This window comes from Hydra vulgaris, chromosome 07 (genome assembly GCF_038396675.1).
Source record: "Hydra vulgaris chromosome 07, alternate assembly HydraT2T_AEP".
NCBI lineage: Eukaryota > Metazoa > Cnidaria > Hydrozoa > Anthoathecata > Hydridae > Hydra > Hydra vulgaris.
This window is the reverse complement of record NC_088926.1, coordinates 4,164,864-4,187,095: the sequence shown is the minus strand read 5'-3', so window position 1 is coordinate 4,187,095 and position 22,232 is coordinate 4,164,864. Positions and strand designations below refer to the sequence as shown.

At 28.0% G+C, this 22,232-nt stretch overlaps 1 protein-coding gene across 1 annotated transcript; it reads left to right on the top strand.

Annotated features, from left to right (window-relative positions):
- The first annotated feature begins 6,627 nt into the window (after nt 1-6,627).
- Nucleotides 6,628-7,467, top strand: LOC136082513 (zinc finger MYM-type protein 1-like). Its single transcript, XM_065801920.1, has one exon. The coding sequence runs from the start codon at nt 6,628-6,630 to the stop codon at nt 7,465-7,467; it is 840 nt and encodes a 279-aa protein (XP_065657992.1).
- The last annotated feature ends 14,765 nt before the right edge of the window (nt 7,468-22,232 follow it).

The window sequence follows — 22,232 nt, the reverse complement described above, 5'->3', positions numbered from 1 at the left end:
TTGAACTTGCTGGAATAGCTAAAATTTGTCTAGCAAATGAAGGGAGTTCTGGCAATGTATTTGAATGCAATTTCCACCAATCAAGAATCGGAAAGTCTTTTTTTTCATCAGGGAGATATTCATACTGGCAAATTTCGCTCAAAATAGAATTCAGTTCAGATGTTGGTTCTTGTGTTTCAAGTCTGACGTTTAACTTGCGCTTCAGTTTTCAATTAGGGGACAAATCTGCTGAAAGGACTCTGGCAACAGGTTGGCACTCAACATTATCCTTAACCTGTGAGGCTAACCATTCTTTTGTTGTTTGAAATTTTTTAAAGAGCTTCAAGTGAAGTCCCTTTAAAGCAGGATTTAAGAAGTTTGCTGCAGCACTGAATAAGTTTCCAGTGTTACAAAGAGGAAATCTTTTCTCAATGCAGCTTTTCAAGTTTTTTGCATATAAGACATCGTAGCCATTTTTTCCATCCGTCTCAATAAATTGATCAATTTTGTCATGGATTAAATAAAGAGAATCGGCGACAGTGTTAATTGTTGGAATAGACTCAGCCGACCACGTTTCTGTAGCTTCTTTAAGTGGTGCCAAAATTTCTACTGCTCCCTCGATTGATTTCCACTGTGATGCACTGATGGTCTTTGAAGAAAAAATATCTTCATTTGCACATAAGCTGATAATTGCACTCTTTAGATGTAGGACAGAAACCATGCAATCCAGTTCACTATTCCATCTTGTATTAACAGATTGGCGTAACTGTCTAAAATTGATTCCTTGAACTGGTGAGTTGAAAAAGCCAAATCTTTGCATGTTTGCAACGCATCATCCATTCCAGCAGTCATTCCAAATGAGTCTCGAACTGCACATTGCAAAGTATGATTGTTGCACAAGTATTGGTCAAGGCGCTATGACAATTTGACTGCAAGTTTCATGTTTCTTGCCTGGCCTCTTCCTTCGACTACTGAAAAGGATGCCAGATCAGTGCAAAAGTAATCCAGCATTGCAGAGTCAAACTATTTTTGAATGGAATTGTCTTTGTCATATTTGGACTTTGTTTCAAGCGTTTCGACCATGGTTCGTTGTTTCTTCTTAGGAAGAGGAAGAAGAGAGTCGTCAGTTTTTTCAGAACACTCAACGTAATCTTGGCTGTGTTTTTTTTCGAAGTGACGATGAAGTCCGCTTGTGTTTCGATCTTTTGTTTTCAAAGACTTTTTGCACGCCTTGCATTCAGCATCGTCACTTGTTTTTTGAAAATATCTCCAGATTTTGTTTTTTCTTGGTGACTTTTTTTATCGTTGAAATGAGGCAAGAATATTTCTTTTTAATATGAACAATATGTGTCAAGTTGAATTCCACTGGTAAACTAAAGAGTCAAAATATTAATTAACTAAAAAAACAAATTATTAAGCATTTTGTAAATTATAATAATTTTTAATTTGGGAAATAATATAATATTTAAGTCTCGTTCTACTTCTCGCGAGAATTTTCTATTTCTCGTTTCTCACGAGAAGCGAGAACGAGACGAGATCTCGCTTATGTTACTAAAGATGCTTTCTTAACTGTCTGCTCCATAATACTTCATTGAAAAATGTATTAGACATACAGACAGTACTGTTATATGAATAAATAAAGCGCAGCTTGCACAATACGATGTCGTGTCTTGTCAAAATTAAAGGTTGAATTATTAATGGAAAAAGAAATTTTTTCATAAATTTATTTAAAGTAATTCTATATTAAAAGAATACATGAAAAAAAACAACTGGTTTACAATTATTGGAGATTGTTGAAGTTTAACACCTGTGTAACAAAAAATTTTTTTGAAGTTCTAGTAGCGCAAGTGGTTGTGAAATTGTGATAAGTGGTGTGTGTAGCTAGTAAATAATAAGTTTTAATTGATTTTAAAATTTTTTAAAATTTATTATTAATACCATATTACTATTATTATCACTTTTAAAATAGAAATTAGGAATATAACTTTAAAAAAAACCATTGCCTTTCAGCGAAAATAGAAACTAAAAGTGAAACTGAAAGCTGTCTATAGACAGCTTTCAGTCTAAAAACTCTTTTACTCTAAAAAAACTAACGCCAAAATAACAAAAAAAAATATAACGCCAGAGTTGAGCAAATATAACGCCAGTTATCCGTTATATTAGCGTTATATTGGCGTTATATTGCCGTTATATTGGTGTTATTTTGGCGTTAGTTTTATCCATTATATTTGCTCAACTCTGGCGTTATATTGGCGTTATATTGAAGAGAAGATGACCTAACGGCAAATGCGTTATATTTGGCGTTATATTTATTATACTGATACTATTTTTACGAGCACATAAAAAAACAAAAACAAAAACGTTTTAAGATAATAATCACTATATAAATAATTTAATTGACTATGATCAGTTAAATTATTATTGTATGTTCAGTTAAATTATTATTGTATGTATTAGTTGTGAACATATAGAAATGTAATAAAATCAGTAAAATAAATTAAAAAATAATTGCAACAGTGTCTAAAGTTTACATATACAATTTATAAGCAATTAAAAAATGTATAATATATAACCTTAAAATTGGGTACAAGATGTTGACACCACTCAAAACTACAAAACGAAAAAAGATAACCAATTTATATCATGTGTGTTTTATAATATATTTTCATTTAATTGATCATTTGTAAGTATTTTAAAAAGGTATAACCTTACCATTGTTACTTGATTTTGATGCCACTAAATAAAGAGAAAATATATATTAAAAAGGTATAATATATATTAATTTGAATAGTTGTTTATAATTATTTTGCAAAGATATAACATTACTATAACTTCTAAGTGTCGATGCCACTAAAGATATAAAATTAAAAGAATAATAAGCAAATGACACCTTAATAGTTTATGGAATATAAACTCGTATTGAAAAGATACATGTAACTTTAAATGCTACTAAATGCTGTTGCCACTAAAGGTTACAAAACAAAATGAACAATAATTTAAAAAGGCATCTTAGTTTACGAAGTCATTTATAATCATTTTGAAAAGATACAACCTTATCATTGCTAACGTATGTCAATGCCATTAAAGACTGCAAAATACAAAAGATAACAAGAAAAAAAACCTCTTCAAAATGTCATTTATAATGATTTTAAAAGACATCATCGGTAAGATTATCATTGAAAAAACACATCATAAAATAGGGTATAACATAAAATCATAAACATTTTATTGGTTCTTTACAAATATTTCGAAAAGATATAACTTTACCATTGCTACTAATGTCACAATTGCCATTGATATCACTCATAAATAAAAGAAAAAAAGAAAACAGGCAGACAACCTCATCAAAATATATGGATTATATACAGTAGCAGACTGGCCCGGTGTGCCACTATTCTATCGCACAGTGGCCGGTACCTGCTTAAACGTTTTGGGCCTCAAGCAAAGACATCTATAATTTTATATTTGCACTTTTTTTTACTATCTTTTATTATAATTTATAACATAATATAAATTATTGTTATATTGGACGTGGCCGTTTCCCGTTAACACATAGACACATAGTATAAAATATTAAAATATAAATAGACATCAAAATTTAAAACAAACAAAAATATTTTGTTTCTGCGAACGTTATCGTCTTATAGGATATCGGTATTATATCATAATTATATGATAATATCAATATACGCCATGGATAGCAACGTATTTACGTTATAATCTATAAATAAATACGAACAATATATTGTGAGTGTGTGTGTGTGTGTGTGTGTGTGTGTGTGTGTGTGTGTGTGTGTGTGTGTGTGTGTGTGGGGTTGTGGTAGATAGGTGGTACCGTGGTGGTGTATATCAGGAAGAAACTGACTACAACTGCCGGAACAATTATTAAGTTAATAATAATTTGTTGTTGAGTATTACCTATACTGTTCGTCGTACATTTATTGGAAAGTACAATAGGTGCATTAACCTTACGAGTATAATATAAGATACGACTACGGACTAATAGTCAATTCTAAAAAATAAAAATGAATAAAGTTAAAACTAATCGTAAAGGAGGAGCGGAAAAAATTAGAGATAAACGAATTGCCGAACTGAAAGCAGCAGAAAGTCATCCAAAACAAAAGAAATTACAATTTTTTTCAACTATCAATACACGAAGTGGTAAGTTTATAAGTTTATATAATTCAATTCTGAGTGGGTATGTTATAGATAGTATATGTATATAAATAATAAATATATATATATATGAAGACATGAAGTACCTTAAGTTCTTAAGTACCTATTTTAATTTATATTGCATTAACATTTTTAGATAACTTTAATGATGATACATCGGAATTCGAAATAAAAACAAATATTCCTATATTTTCAAGTGTAAGTATTAAAGTATATTATATACCTACCACCAGTCTTGTTAAGTATTCGAATACTTGTATTTAAATACTTTTGTATTTTAAATACTTTTCAAATTCTTTCAACCCTTGTATTTTTTAATATTTAAAAAATACATTGTTTTGTATTTTTATTCGAGATTTCTAAATACTTTTTATTCTAATGTTCAACTCGAAATTCCAATTACCAATTTTTCGTAATATACTAATTTAAATTTTGTTTCTAAAGTATTATTATTTAATGTTAATAGTTTTGACTTATGAGAATTCATAAATAGGTTTCCCAAAACACAAGCACATAACAAAATGACTGAAACCCCCATCTGCTCCTCTCTACAATGGCATACGGAACACTTGTACTTAATACTTATTAAAGAATTATATTTAGTCATTGAAACATTTATAAATAAGTTTAAATATCTATACATTTGCATATAGTGTTAATTATATATTATATATTAATAATTATTAATAAAAATAACATTTATAATATGCAATTTATTGAACTAAAAAAATATATTTGTTAAGTATTTTGAATATTTTTAAAAAGTATTTGTATTTATATTCAAATATTTTTGAAAAGTATTCTTAACAAGACTGCCTACCACATTAAAATATATTAAATGTAAATAAAGAAAAAATTTACACAAAGGTATTTTAAAAAAAAACCTAGCTATACACTTTTATTTTAATATTGTGTTGTAGACTATAGAATAAAAAAACTTATGTTTCTTATGCAAAATAACTTATATTGGAATTATCATTACAGATCCTGTATGTACTAGTACATCTACTGTGCATAATTTCAATAACTTAAACATCAATGAAAAATGTTTGGAATTAGTAATAGAATCTGATGAAACGAAAAATCCTACATTTTTTAGTGTGAGTACAAAGTATTAAAGTACCTTATATACCATATTAAAATACATAAAATGTAAATAAAAAAAAAATGTACACAAAGATATTTAAAAAAACTAATACTTTTAAATAAATTTGTGTTGTAGTCTTGTAGACTATAAAATACAAAAATCTTATGTTTCTAATTGTTTGATTGCATTAGGTAGAAGATATTATTATACGTTCTAATATCAATATCAATAGTATCATAGATGATGAGACAGGTATTATGAATAGCAGTATTGGAAAAACTGGTTCTGATTTTATTTCGGTTTGTATATCGACTTATTGCCATTTTAATTAGATAGTTTACCCATTAAATTTATATGAGATTTTTTTTGTAGGAAAATTATGGTTATACTAAGTTGATTTAAAATTTCCGACAAATCCTAAAAATTTAACCGTGGTTCAAAAATTGGAGTTTGTTAATACAATTCACCCTTGTCAACCTAAGTTTTTAGAAAATGTAGCTTGGTCTCTTCACAAAATATATAATCGAACAGACCTAAAAGGTAATTTAATACCAAGAAAATGGTTGACTGTAAAATGTAAAGGCAATAATTATGTAGAAGCTGTTTATTGCACAATTTGTATGGTATTCAGTTCTTCAGCTAGTAATTTTTGCTCTGGATGTACAAATTTCAAAAATATATATGCCACCATTGAATCACATAAAAATAGTCAAGTTCATGGTTTAGCTGTGGAAGCATATATTTTAGCATCCAATAATTACAATATTGAAAATTCTGTGAATATAAATATGATGAATTTAAAAAAAAAACAAGCACTTGAACGTATTCATGTTTTAGAGCAAGTTTTTGAAATTGTTAAGCTTTTGGGGAAACAAAATCTCCCTTATAGAGGTTCATCTGAATCTTTATATAATATTAACTGTGAGAATATTAACTATAATAGAGGAAACTTTTTAGAACTCTTAAAGTTTACAGCCAAGCGATCTCAATTTTAAAGGACTATTTGACAGTTGCAATTGAAAGTAGTAAAAAGCGCAAATAAAATATTTCTAATAATTCTAAAGGAAGAGGATCTTTAGTAACAATGCTCTCTAAGAATACAGTTAATAAAGTTATCTTAGCTATATTAGAGTTAATAAGAAGAAAAATTAAAGGTGAATTGGGAGATAAACAATTTAGTATACAAGTATGTTATTTGAAAATTATTTTTTTTTCTATATGTGTATATAATACATATTTTAAATATTTTGTTCCATAGGTAGACAGCACACAAGATATAGGGTCTACAGACCCAAGCTGCTGTTTGTATACGATATGTTTTTAAATCTGAAGTAAAGGAACGTCTCTTTGCTGTATTAGAAGTAAAAAATTCTTCTGGAAAAGGCATGTATGAATTATTAAAAAAATGTTTTGATGACCATTCGATTAATTTTAAAAACATTGTTGGTGAGTCTTTTGATGGTGCTGCTAAGATGCGAGGAGATTTCAATGGACTTCATGCGTACATAAAAAAAGAAAATGAAAACAGTATTTACATATGGTGTTATGCACATATTTTGAATTTATGCATTTGTGATACTTGTGATAATAAAGATGCTATTAAACTATTTGGATTACTGAATTGTCTATCAACATTCTTCTCAGACTCTTACAAAATAATGAATGTTTGGAAAGAACAACAGGAACAACTAGGAACTGGTCAGAATAAATTAAGAAAACTTCAAAAAATTGGTGAAACCCGATGGTGGTCACGAGAAAAAGCATTAAAATGGGTTTTCAGTGGTGCTGACTGTTTTTATCCAGTTGTTCTTAGTGCTCTTAACTTTGTTACCACATCAAGTAAATTTGATCCAAAGTCTTCATCCGAGGCCTCGTCTTTAATAGAAAATTTATGCAATTTTAAAACCATATGTACAGCTCATGTATTTTTAAAAATATTTATTACTGTTGGTTTTTCGTCAACTTATTTACAAACTAAAAATTTAGACCTCCTTGCTGCATGGGAAATGGTCAAAACAACTATTAAAGAAATAGATAAAATTAATTTTGATGATGTTATGTCAGAATCAGAAAAATTTTGTTCGCATACGAATACCAAGTTAACAACTGTTAAATTACCTGAAGATATAACTGTCGAATCCGAGTTTAAGCAAAACAGAATAAGACGTACAAAGCGAATGTTTGACGAAATATGTAGCGATGAATCACCAATAAATCCCAAATAAAAATTTAAGATTGAAGTATTCCTGTGTATTATTGATCAACTAAAAACTAGCCTGTCAGAGAGATTTATAAATAATACAAGTTTAATTGTTGACATGCAATATCTTTTACCAAAACATTTTAAGGATTTGAAGTCAGATGATCTTCCAGAGTCAGCGTTACAAAAATTGTCTACTTTAGCGTCAGTAGACCATCCATTGTTAATTGCTGAATTAAAACATTTTTCAAGTATTTACAATAGTGTTAAACAACCGCTGAACAAATCCAATCGTATAATATATGATAGCATTGATGACAATAGCCATGAAGAAGATGATGGGATTAATGATAATTTATATGAACATCCCACTGATATCAGGACAGGTAAAATAAAAAACAATTTAGGTAGGTTGTAACTTAAACCAAGGTGTATAAACAAGTATAACTAAAAACTTAATTGGTAATTCATTTTTTTTTAAGGATGTGACAAGTCTATGAGAGAAAATGATAATGGACATAATCGTGATTCTTGTCTCTTGTGTGTTTACAAACTAATTTATTCACTCAGTATGCATTCTCCTTTATACGCTAATCTTTTTACTGTTTTAGAATTTGTATTAACACTATCCGTGAGTCAAGTAAATTGCGAGCGTGTTTTTAGTAAATTGAAAATAATTAAAAATCGTTTTCGTTCTTCTCTTGGAAATGAACACTTGGAAGCATTTCTCCTTATGACAGTTGAAAAAGAAATTTTAGACAAAATTGAATTTGAAGACATACTTGAAATAGTAAAGAGTTCATCACCGTTAATGTCTAAGCTGTTGTCAAAATATTAAATATTTCAATTTATATTAACTGTACCTAACTATCTAAGTACCTATAAGGGCATAAGGCCATAAAGTATCATTACTTTTATTTTGTTGAATTATGTTTTATGTTATATCAAATTTATCACATTGATTATATTATTATGCATCTATGTTATGTTTTCATACTAATTTATAGAAGATTTTAGCAAAAGTTATGTTGATGACAATATCAACTATTTAGATATTGTACAACAACATAAATATAATAATGGTATAAAAACCATTAACATATTCATAACATTCAGTAATTATTATTTTGTACAAAAGATAATTTGGCCTTCGACCCACAAAGTTTATAAAGGCCCTTAATCACAATATGAGTAAACATTTTTTTTTTTTGCGGGGGGGGGGGGGGGGTGGACCTGTAGTAATAGGGCCGCAAATTAACTTGAAAAAGTGATCCGAACCCTTCACATTCCGCCCCGGAACCAAACCAGTAACATCTGCAGACACAGGTACTATTTTTAGGGTTCTAAACTTTTTATAATCATTAACTATTGGTATTTATTAAAACAAAAGCATAAATAATATCACACACACAGACACAAACACACACACAGATATAATTTGGAGTCAATAAAAAATCTCTTCTTCAAAGCTATATTTATTATTTTACAAGGTCATACAGGTTATGGTTTATTAAAATTTTCAGGACTTTCGTCAGTAATTTTAATTAAATTTAATTATAAAATAATGTGAAGTTTTTTTTTTTTAGTGATAATGTGAATGTTGTTTCAAGCATAATGGAACTGCAAAAAATATTTATTTCTAAAAAAAGCAAAGGTGTTCTTTTTTTGCTATCACATGTAAGTAAAAATAAGTTAAAATGCTGTAATGGTGTAGTGGTAAAGCACTCGCTTCATAAGCAAGAGGTTCCTAGTTCGATCCCCACCACGTCCCTGGTAGTACCGCACTTAACTTGCTTCTCCGCGCAGCAGCCTTGTTCGTCAAGGTTCGTGTTTCAGAGTTATAGAGTTGAGAGAGGGTTATAACCACTATTAAGTAGCCTCCTCATCTGTAGTGTCCTTCTCGGCCTTGAGGAGGTGAATAATGAAAAAAAAAAAGTTTCTTTGTTATCTTATTAATGTGTTTTATTTTTGGTTGTACCTAACTTTCTAACAAAATAAAGTATAAGTTTCATATTTGGTTACCAAAATTATTAATTAAATGTTTATTTTATATAAAATACATAAACATTTTTAATTTTTTTCCTTCTTATCCATCTTGTTTTGCCCAATTACTTGGGATTTTCCAAGAAACCATCTTAAAAGTTAAATATCCGTACAAATCAAAGGCTGCATCAAGATATGTAAAGAAAATAGATTTATTTTCTGTATTGATGCAAAAGAAGTTATTGATAGCCAAACTAACTGTTAATACCTTGAGCTCTAACTCAGCTTCAATTATTGATAAAACTGGTTCAGCAAGTGTCGCAATATCTTTGATGGCTAAACTAATATGCTCTCTAGCTAGTTGTAAAAATTTTCGGGAACTTTCATTCATCTTGAGTTCTTGTTGACGGAGATTATTGCTTATCTGCCCAAATAATGGTTCCTAAATACAGAAATAATGGTTCCTAAAACATAGGTTTAAACCAAATACAATTATTAAACAGTTATCCTTTTTTCATCAAATCTAATCATTGTAATTCCATAATCAATTGTTTTGTTCAAAACAAGCTCAACAAAAAAAACTACCAACACAGTGGAAACCTCACAAATTAACCAATCAAAATCGATGAAAAATTCCTAAACATTCTATGGAGACTACATAATTTGTTACATTGGATGTGTGCTTTATTTTATAAACCAACAAGTCAGACACAAGTTTATTAATAAACGCAAGTTAAGTTGGTGAATGTGAATGACAGAAAACAATGTATAAAAGATATTTCAGGCCTTGTCTTAAGCGTTAAACAATTTACATACACATTAAACTATTTTAAGCAGTAAGCAATTTCGGTTGAGCAGTTTTTTTTGTTATTATTATCAATAGCAAAAAATTTTATTATTATTAATACATTTTTTATAAAATGAAAGAGTTACAACAAGAAAAAAGAATGTGGAAAACTACTTATAAAAAACATACCCATTCATCCTTGAACTCAGGATAGAGGTTTTTTAAAGTAGTCTTGAGTTGCGAAAGGAACTCTGTTACCAAATGGGTCATTGCCAGTCACCTTTAATGCTGAAATTGATAGAGCATTTTTTAGTTCTTTCATAACATAAACATTATTAGCTCCATTCAGCAATTCTGTAATTGGCTTAGAAAAATAAGTTATTAGAAGATCCACATCCGATTGAGGAAGTTTGACTTTAGACATCTAAAAATATCCTAATTTTAAAACCTTATAAACATGAACTTTTAAATCTCAACATTAAAAAGTAAAATAACAACATTATAAAATATTAAAATAGTCATTTTTTAAAGCAATATCACATATAAATATTATATATTTTTTACAGCAATATTACATATAAATATTATATATTTTTTACAGCAATATCACATATAAATATTATATATTTTTACAGCAATATTATGTTTAACATAAGTGAAAAAAAAATATTGTTTATACCATTTAACAATACAACTTTTTTCTGTAAAACTTTAAGTTGAGTTTATTAAAAAGTTGAAAGCCAGAGAGTTACTCAACAAAATGTTTCATAATCCCAGATTCATACTAGTATCTTATTTAACATGTTAGTAGATTTAGCACAACTAATTTTAGTTGGATTATTTTTATATATAAAAAATATCTATTAAAATCTAAATCTATTAAAAGATTTTATATTTCTTTATAGCCATTATTATCTAATAATTACAAAATAAATAAAACAGAGTTTTCATATTCCCCAATATTTATTATTATTTAGCTTTTAGTGTATATATAAACTCTTTTTAAAAACTTTAATGAAGATTGGTTTAAAATATGATCTTGAACAGTCTTAAAGATAATAAATTCCACCAATTTTATTGTATTTGCTGATTTGAAACACTAGTAAGAGATAAATTTGGAATAGCAAGTGGAAATACAAGGATGACTACAATATTCCTTGAAAATGCAGGCAATCTGCAGGTGGAATAAACCTTAAAATGCACAGTGTTTAACTTGATCGTTTCAAAGTGTCCCTTTCTAGATTTTGATATTATTTTAGTGATTTGATGGAAAACAAGCTAGTCATTTTCAAAAACAGTTATAAATGATCCAATTTTATATAAAATGCCATCAATTTTTGCACTTTGTATTGCTCCTGACATATATTTTAACTCATCCTCCTCACAATAGATATCAGTTTTAATCACACCTATTGAATTAAAAAATTGTGCAGTGGTGTTTGCTATCATTGCCTTACATGCTGTATATGGAATGTTCTTAAAGTTAAAATTAATAAAAGCACACTTGACGAGGATATCCCATAACACTTTGACCACTTAATTCTATCTTTAGGTCTTAGTCCAGAATCTAACTCTTTTAATCTAATTAAGTGTTTTTTACAATCACAATTAGACATTTGCTCATGTGTACTTCTAATTCCTCCCTCTAGACTGATCCACACTCCCAGCACATGGCATTTCTCCTGCTAAAGCCTTCTTTAAATCCACCAATGGCATTTGCAGCTAACGAATTGCCAGAAAAACAACACAACTCCACCTGTTATTCTTTTAGGAACTCCTAATACTGTTAACTCTATCCCTGCCATACGTTTTGACATCACATCAAAAAAGAACTAACAGCTCACATAGGAAGGAACTGTCTTTCACCATCTTGCTACCTGTAAATGCTAAAGGAAATTTTGTTGATGTTCTGCCACGGTATTGTGCAGAAATCTGAAGAATTTGAAAATACATTACCCAGTGTGTGTGTTTAGATCAAGCTTTTCCAATTGGATTTGTGATGCCAGTCATCACAGTAAATAGCTATACTTATTTTATGATTAATAAATTTAGCAATCTCAGGAGATTGAAGTAAAAAAGACAATGTGTCTAAAAATGATACAATACAACCTTTTTTCTTCAGTCCAACAGATTTAACTAATTTTAAATACTCTCACAAAATACTTTTCACGACAATTTTGAAATGATAAAATTTCACAGCAAGATTTTAGTTTAGAAACATTAATGTCTGGCACTGACAGCATTTCCTTTAGATGCAAAAAAAGTGAATTGAGCACACCTGTGCTTACCCTGAAGATGCAAAGCTAATGCTCCTAAGTAATTGTCAGTTACTTGATATTCTTCTACTTCTTCTATTATTTCAACATCAAGACTATTTTCTACAAGTGCTGAACATTGCTCGGTATGCTTTTGAAATCCATCAAGTGTCTTAAACTTTGAAAAACATATATCGCAAATAATAGAAGCTTTGTTTCCATGAATTTGTAAGTGATTCTTCATCAAACAATACCTAAAAGTTGTAAAAGTACAGCAGTTACATTTATATGAAAATACCTTTCGTTTTGAATTTAAAGTGTCTATCAACTGATTGGTATTTGAAGATAAATATACTGTTGAACATGGTTGAGCATGGTTGAACATGGTTGAAATTTTTGGTAACATCAATTGAGGTTGCAAAATTGATTTGAGCTGATGGAGTTGATGGAAAAAGAACAGGAAAAAAATCATTAAGGCGTCTTTGCTTGCGACTATTAATATCTTCAGAAAAAATATCGTTGTTTTGTAAGTCATTAAGAAAGCTGAATGACGTGGAGCATGATGATTGAAGATCGGAATGAGAACCTGAAGATTGAGATAGAGATTGGTTGTTAAAGGTATCTGTTTGTTGGATGTCGACCACAAACTCCAGTGATTGTTCATTTAATAATGCATTAAAATTTGTTTCATTAACTGGGCATCCAAGCCATTTCAAACCGAAAATTTCAATGACTTTGAATGTCAGACAAACTAAAAAATATAATTGTATATATATATATATATATATATATATATATATATATATATATATATATATATATATATATATATATAGGGTTAGGACAATTGTAATTGTAATGAAAACAATAACAGTAACAATAATTATTGTTATTGTATTGACTTAATTTAGAAACAATAACAATACTTGTGATTTATAACTATTGTAATTCTGTAATACAATAACAATAAATATTGTATTGCAATTCATCTTTATAAAACAATAACAATATCTGAAAAAAAAATGTATTGTAATGACCCACTACAATAACAATAAATATTATATTGTAATTCGTCTTTGCAATACAATAACAATATATTGTTATTGTAATAAAAGACATTAACATTTTTATTTAGGAAAAATTATTATGTTTAACTGTTTGTGTTACTAAACTTAGTTTTCATATATATTTTAAGTTCCTTTGCAGCATTAAAATCAAGAGGAAAAAAGAAAAGGGCTGAATAAAATAATTTATGAATGTTTATTTTTCATAACAGTAAGGCTATCATCAGATGGCAATATTTTGCGGCTATTTTAAGCTTAGAAATACATAACAAGATAGGTGATGCGAAATCTAAATATGTAAAAAATAAAATTTGCAATATATTGCAAATCCGTAAATAAAAAATTGCAAAAATATTAGTAAGTTCGTCAGATATGAATATAAATACGTTAAAATACGTTAGCTTTTCTACTTTAATGTAAAGTAATACACTACAATAGTTATTGTAATTGTTTTCATCAAAACAATACAATAGTTATTGTAATTTTATTTCATCAAAACAATACAATACAATAGTTCTCGAATTTTATTGTATTGTTAGAAAAAACAATACAATACTTATTGTAATTGTTTTTCATCACAGCAATACAATACCAAAACAAAATTTTTTAATTGTTTCTGTAATATTACAATATTTTTACAATTGCAATTACAATAGTCCTAACCCTATATATATATATATATATATATATATATATATATATATATATATATATATATATATATATATATATATATATATATATATATATATATATATATATATATATATATATATATATATATATATATATATATATATATATATATATATATACAGGGTGACCACAAAGTATCCGCACACGAGACGGTTTCATCTTGTGAAAATATAAGCATAAAAGCACTTATGTATTTTCTTATTTATTTGTTGTTTTTGGTTAATATTATGTCATAAACTTTATATACTTTACTTATATACTTTGTATACTATGTTCAATTGGTTTTTTTAGAATGGTGCGCGTTTCTCCTTTGAGCGGCAACTTTTCCTGATTTTATCAACTTTTCTCAATGGCCGCCATCGAGCCCCGATCTTAACCCGATGGATTTCTCAGTCTGGAGCGTCCTAGAAGGAAAGGCATGCCAAAAGCCGCATAAAAATATTGAAAGTTTAAAAAAATCACTACTGAAAGCTTGGGATTCTCTGGACCCTGCCTGCTTGCTCGCCACCGTCGAAGCATTCCCGAGACGCCTACAGGCCTGTTATTTTGCTGATGGAGGAATTTGAATTCAATCTTTGAATACATAATTGTTATAGTTCAATAAATGTTTTAAAATAAAATTTGTGTTCCAAATACTTTCTACATGCTTTTTATTAAGCTCTTTATCTGTGCGGATACTTTGTGGTCACCCTGTATATATATATATATATATATATATATATATATATATATATATATATATATATATATATATATATATATATATATATATATATATATATATATATATATATATATATATATATATATATATATATATATATATATATATATATATATATATATATATATATATATATATATATATATATATATATATATATATATATATATATATATATATATATATAAATATATATATATATATATATATATTATATATATTATATATATACATATATATATATATATATATATATAATATATATATATACATATATATATAATATATATATATATATATAATATATATATATATATATATATATATATATATATATATATATATATAAATATATAAATATATATAAATATATATATATATGTATATATATATTATATATATTATATATATACATATATATATATATATATATATATATATATATATATATAACCTATAGGTATATACATTTATATAAGCCATATGTATGTCTATTACAAATTATATCAATATATTACAAATTATAGTAATTATTATTACAAATATTCAAATTATAGTAATATATACAAATTATAGTAATACATACAATATCTATAATTTATAATATATTTACATATGGGTTACATATGTATCTATAATTTATAATATATTTACATATGGGTTATTGATATAACAACACAAATACTTTGTTGAACAAATGCAAACAAATCGGAACTTGCCACAACTATTTCGCTACGATTTTTATAAGTAACTTTTATAGCTTTCATATTTTTCTTATTTTAAATATATAACTGTTATATTTATTAAATTTTATTATTATACTTATTTATTAATATAGTAATCACTTCAGAGATTCTTTTCAAGTGATTGGATCAAGAAGAGTCTAAGAACGAAAAAATATATAACGCGTAAAATAAGGGATAAATATAACGGGTAAATATAACGGATAAATACAACGGATAGACTTTACCATTTGTAGGGAATTAATGACATTTACAGAAATTATGACGCACACATAAAAATATAACGCCAATATAACGCCAATATTACGGCAATGTAACGGATAGTGTTTACTTTTTTCAAAATCATCCGTTATATTGGCGTTAGTTTTTTTATAGTGTAAACTAAATGCAAGCTTTCATTAAAGAAACAATAAGAAATTTAGTTTTATTTACTTTTTGAAAAATTTTATCCATTCAAAACCTTTGATTACACCTTACGTTCTATATATTAGTAAAAATTTTCAGCTCGTTCTTATGCAAATACACTTTGTCATTTTTTTATTAATTATGCGAATATTACGCAATATTACAATACTAAACAACCTTACAAAACTTAAAAAAATTCTTTTTTTTTTTTTTTTACATTATATTTTCTTGTTGAAAAATTGTTACAACCTACATAAATTTACAAATAAAATTAATGGCCGGAGCACGAAGAAAACATTATTTTTGTCTTATCGCCGAGCTCAGTGTTACAATATATATTTTTCAAAAGTTTTTTCCAACGCCAATATAACGCCAACATTACGCCAATGTAACGGATAGTGTTTACTTTTTTCAAAATCATCCGTTATATTGGCGTTAGTTTTTTTAGAGTGTAAACTAAATGCAAGCTTTAGAATTAGAATTAGAATTAAAGAAACAATAAGAAATTTAGTTTTATTTACTTTTTGAAAAATTTTATTCATTCAAAACCTTTGATTACACCTTACGTTCTATGTATTAGTAAAAATTTTCCAGCTCGTTCTTATGCAAATACACTTTGTCATTTTTTTATTAATTATGCGAATATTACACAATATTACAATACTAAACAACCTTACAAAACTTAAAAAAATTCTTTTTTTAAGTTTTGTAAGGTTATGTAGGTTGAAAAATTGTTACAACCTACATAAATTTACAAATAAAATTGATCGGCCAAGAGAGCAGAAGAAAACATTATTTTTGTCTTATCAGCCGAGCTCAGTGTTACAATATATATTTTTTTACAAAAATTTTTTCCAAGAGAAACTAAAATTAATTACTTTTCTTATCTTAAATAAATAATTTTAAAGTTAAAAAAATAATTTTAAAGTTAAAAAAATTTAATAATTTATTTCTTGTGATTCAAGTGATCTAGCATCTTATGGACCACATTTATACAAAATGATAGGCGGATCATATTATGAAATATAATTCAGGTCTCTACGATAAGTGGAAGCTGCTTCAAAAACTAAGCAATAAGATAGATGTTTACGAAAGTATTAACATTTAAATAAGACCATCTTAATTAATAAGTATACCATAAATGAATTAGATAAAATAAAATATAACAAACAAAAATAACAAAGATAATAACAAACAAACAAAACAAAACAAAGCAAAAAAAAAGAATGAATGAAAAAGAACTAAAAAGTTTTTTTTTAAAAAAAAATCAGTGAGGGGTCCAGGGAGAGGGATTGGGTTATACATTAATTATTTTTTGTTTTTGATTTTATCTGAACCATTTTTTTCATTTTTAAATAGCTTAAATCCAACATAATTGTCATTCAAACTTTGTAACTAACTCTTTGCAAAATAGTCAAAGTGGTTATTTATAAAATTAATTACTTTACTTATCTTACCGCTTATTGAATAATTTTAAAGTTAAAAAAATTTAATAATTTATTTCTCGTGATCCAAGTGATCTAGCATCTTATGGACCGCATTTATACAAAATGATAGGCGGATCATATTATGAAATTTAATTCAGGTCTCTACGATAAGTAGAGACCTGAATTGAATTTTTGAAGCCTCTTCAAAAACTAAATTTACGCAACCTATGGAAGAACTGCCAGCGAATGTTGCAACAAGAGAATCGTCCCAGTTATGGAACTTAAAAGAACAAAGAGTGAATTTTAAAACTTTGATGGAAGAGAATGTTTCAAATACACTAAACATAATGTGGAAAACATACTATCTACTTGTCAGTACAACTAACAAGGCTAACAACTTTGGTTAACAACTAACTATAGGCTAACAACTTCGGATGCCGTGTTTTTTACTGGTCGTAGTTTTAGAAAGTACGTTTAATATATAATTTACCTGTAATTTTATTTACCAGGGTGGTAAAGAGAAAATATAATAAAATAAGCCTCCGAATCTGAAAACATTTTTTTGTAGTACTTACAACGCACAGTGGGCCAGAGGTGAGCAAAACTCTTCAAAACCAACTTTTATATTTCAGTAATTTTTTTTTGAAAATGTAGTCTAGAGACCCCTAGCACTCTAAAACTGATATAATTTTTTCCCTACTGTGATATTTGAGCTCAGTATATCAATTTTACTACAAAAATGGCAATATTTTATTTTTCAAATATTGTTAAAAATGTAAAAAATCATAAAAAATGAAATATGAGAGCAGCAAGACAATTTTAAAACATTTTAATTTCTTAACAGTTTATATTATTCCATTGACATCATATATTGAAAATTTTGTTTCAAACTTAAAAACTTATATATACTATATATATTGTATTATTATTTCATTTACTGAAATAAGATGAAGAAATATGAAAATTTATTGTTATGCTTGCTTTTTTTCAAAATATTTTTTAATGAAAACGCTATCACTGATATTTATTTATATACAAATTTTATATTTATTTTATTGAATTAAGTTGAGTGATGTTTTTCTGCTTTTCTTCCCCGCAAACTCTGCAATCACATCGCTGAAATCCAAAGTTTCTAATAATTTTGACTCAATAGTTAATCTTGCTATATTACTTAAACGACAAGGGACCACTGTTGATCGGTGCATGTTCTTAACTCTTTTAAGAGTAGAGAATGATCTCTCAGCCTCGCAATTTGTTATGGGAATAGTTAGAAACAAGCGATATGCTATATAAACATTTGGAAATACATTAGTAATATCGGTTTTAACAATCCAATTTAAAACATGCAAAGGAATCAATGTGTTTTCAGTCTCAGATTTATCTTTTTTATGCGGAAAAAAACCCGGAGGCTGCAACTTTAATAATGTTACAAATTGTTCTATTTCAAATATGAAACTATCTTCTAAATCATTTGAGTACACTTCTACAATTTTTTTCGCGTTAGCTTGCAATTCCACGGTACTAATAGTTAACAGCTTCGATAGAAATCCAAATAACTTATTTACGTGGTTGTAACCATCACTTCTTATAGTTAATTGTGTCACAAGTTTGTCAATAATGACAAAAAATGTGTTCACTCGAAATTTGTCGGATACGCTTAGAGAATCAACTTGGTTTTCTCCGTTGCTCAATTTTCTAACTACCTTTCTTTTGTTCTTATCCGAATAGTCTTTTTCAATAAACGAGCTAAGTTTTTTTAATTCATTCTCAAATCTCGTACAGTCGTTTCGTAAGTTTTTTACAAAGTCAATTAGTGAAAGTAACATACTGCTTGCTGTATGCAAATCTAATTCAACTTTTTGAAGAAATTTGCTAACTGCACTTTGCTAAAAGTTTAGTGGAAAATTTTGATGGGATGAATCCCATCAAAATTTTCTACAAAACTTTTTGAAGCATCTGACCTACATGACCATCGCGTATCTGATAGGCGCTTGAGTGTAGCATGATTTCCTTTCAATAAATCCCATCTATGTGTTGAAGCTACAAAAAATGAATACAAACTCTGGAGAATGCCAAAATAGTTGATAGAATTGATGCACTCACTGACACTGCAATGCCCTACTAAATTTAAAGAATGTCCAGCGCAGGGGATGTAAAAAGCTAATTCACTCCGCTCTTTTAAACGTGATTGTAATCCAGAATATTTACCAGACATATTGCTTGCATTATCGTATGCCTGTCCCCGACAATTGGTTATATCAATATCATATCTTTCCAGTAGATCTAAAATGTCAGTAATCAAAGATTTACCGTCGTGGCATTTAATTTGTAGAAAACAAAAAAAATCATTCATACACGTGGCCATTTAGATAATAACGAAATATCACAAAAAGTTGATCCACGTGAGAAATATCAGAAATCGAATCTACGATAATTCCCCTGTATTTTGCTTTTTTTATTTCGGTAATAATGTGCGTTAAAACCTTTTGAGACATAATATCAATTAGCTCTTCACAAATAGTTTTACGCAAATAATTTACATTAGGGGAGAGTGGGGTATTGGCGAACACCTAAGCGGGAATGCGAATTAAAGACACCAGTTATACAAAATTGATCATATTTATTGCTTATCAATTAGTTTAACTACTCAGTCACAAACCCTCAAAAGGAATTTTTAAAAATCTTATTATAAAATAAAAATTTATGCCAGAAATAAAACCATTGGTGTTCGGAATTACCCTGCCTACGTGGGGTAATTCCGAACACATTGGGGGGCAATCACAAGCACTGTTGTGTAATAGCGAATAAAAAGCTAATTGTAATAACTAGTAAAAACTATATTATGCAACAAAAACAAAAAAAAGGAGTGACTTTATTTCCATAGAAGCTACAACAGAGTGTTACTCAAGAAAAAAGTTGCATAAAATTATCAGAAAAATTTAAAATCAAATTATAGTGAACAACATCCGCAGCTTCATTAGACTACTGCACGTCTGGAACTGAGCATAGGATCCCTTCTCAGCAGGTAAAAAAAAATTGTCGAATTTATTTTTTTACAATGCTGTTTGACCATGTTGGCGGAAAATTATTCCGCGTTCGCCATTACCCCACTCTCCCCTACCTTTGCCTTTATTTGCAAAAGTGTCAATGTGTTGCTTTAAAGCTGGATCAAATTGAGTCGACAGTTCTAACATGCCTAAGTAATTTCCGATATTTGACGATCCTATAACTTCATTATGGCCTCGAAATGCTAAACCTCTTCCGGCTAAAAAACGAATAACCGCTACTATTCTATTTAAGATTGCAGATCAATAATTAAATTTTCTTTTAATCTGGCTTACCATATATTCATCGACATGAGTATTTTGTTTTATGAATTCTATCCACTTAATCATACATTGAATATGTTCCTTGCTTTTTTCGTGGCCAAAAATACTGTGTTTTGCTTTTTTCCAATTGTAAAAGCCACTTTTGCCAAATACGTTGTCGTAATCCGTTGAAAACAACTTGCAAACATAACAAAATACACATCCAGTGGATTCAGAAAACATTAACCATTTTCGGTCACACTTTTCGCCATTATTCATCACTTTTTTAAAATATTTAACCGAATAATATCTGTGCTCGTTTTGAACATCCGCTTCAAAGATTCGAAATTAGAGTCTTTATTTTGAAAAAAAGCATACACCTTGTTTAAATACTTCATACGTTCATTTTCCTTTAATTGTAAGGGCGATAAAGCAAGGTCTTCGCGTAGAATGGTATCTAGGAAAAAAAATCATGATAAATAAGCCTAATAAAAAAATAATGAGTGACAATTTATAGATTAAAAATATTAACTGCCTAAAAAGTAAATTGTTTGTTTAGCAGATGTTAGAGGTGTCATTAAAGATAGTAAAAATTGGAGTACCTGAGTCAAGCTCATTATTATGCATTGTAGATTCAACACTTTCAACTTCTTGAATTTCATTTGAAGGACCTTAGCAGGCTACCTCATTTTCCATGTTATTGTTTTTATTATTATCTACAGTTTGTGGAAATTGCATATTAGTTTGGTTTGATAAAAAAAAATTTGTCATTTTCGGATGTTTAGCTACCATTTCCTCTCTCTCTTTCTTCAATCTTCTTTTAGAAGCTCCACTTTCATATTTTCTTAGCATTTTAATTATAACTGTATAACCCGAAAAGTGTTAAACTGTTCTTTTTCTCTCTTTCACGAATTTAGCGCTCTAGCTATTATATCATTCACACAAGAACTCTTTTGTGCGGAAGTACAAAAGAATTGTAGAATTGCAATCGTTAATGCATTTTCAATAACAGTATAATTATTCAAGTCATTAATAATTTTCCGAAGGGAATTGTTTTTGTAGCAATTGGTACAAATGTTACATTCAATTATTGCTATAAGGCGACAGTTATTTTATTTTTGTGCTTTTGTTTTCAGACAATTTAGTAAATTTAACTTTGGCTCTTTTAAGTTAATAAAAGATTTAATTTTCAGAGTTAATAAAAAATTATTTGTTTTGAATCGGGGCCCCTAAAATTGTGGGGCCCGGGGCTACAGCCTCCCTAGCCCCCTTGATCCGCCACTGATAACAACTCATGGAGACCAAATATGACCAGATTTGATTTTCCTGATAGTAGCTACCTATATTTAGACATAAAACATGTACCATCTAATTGAAAAACCATCGGGATATTCCAGG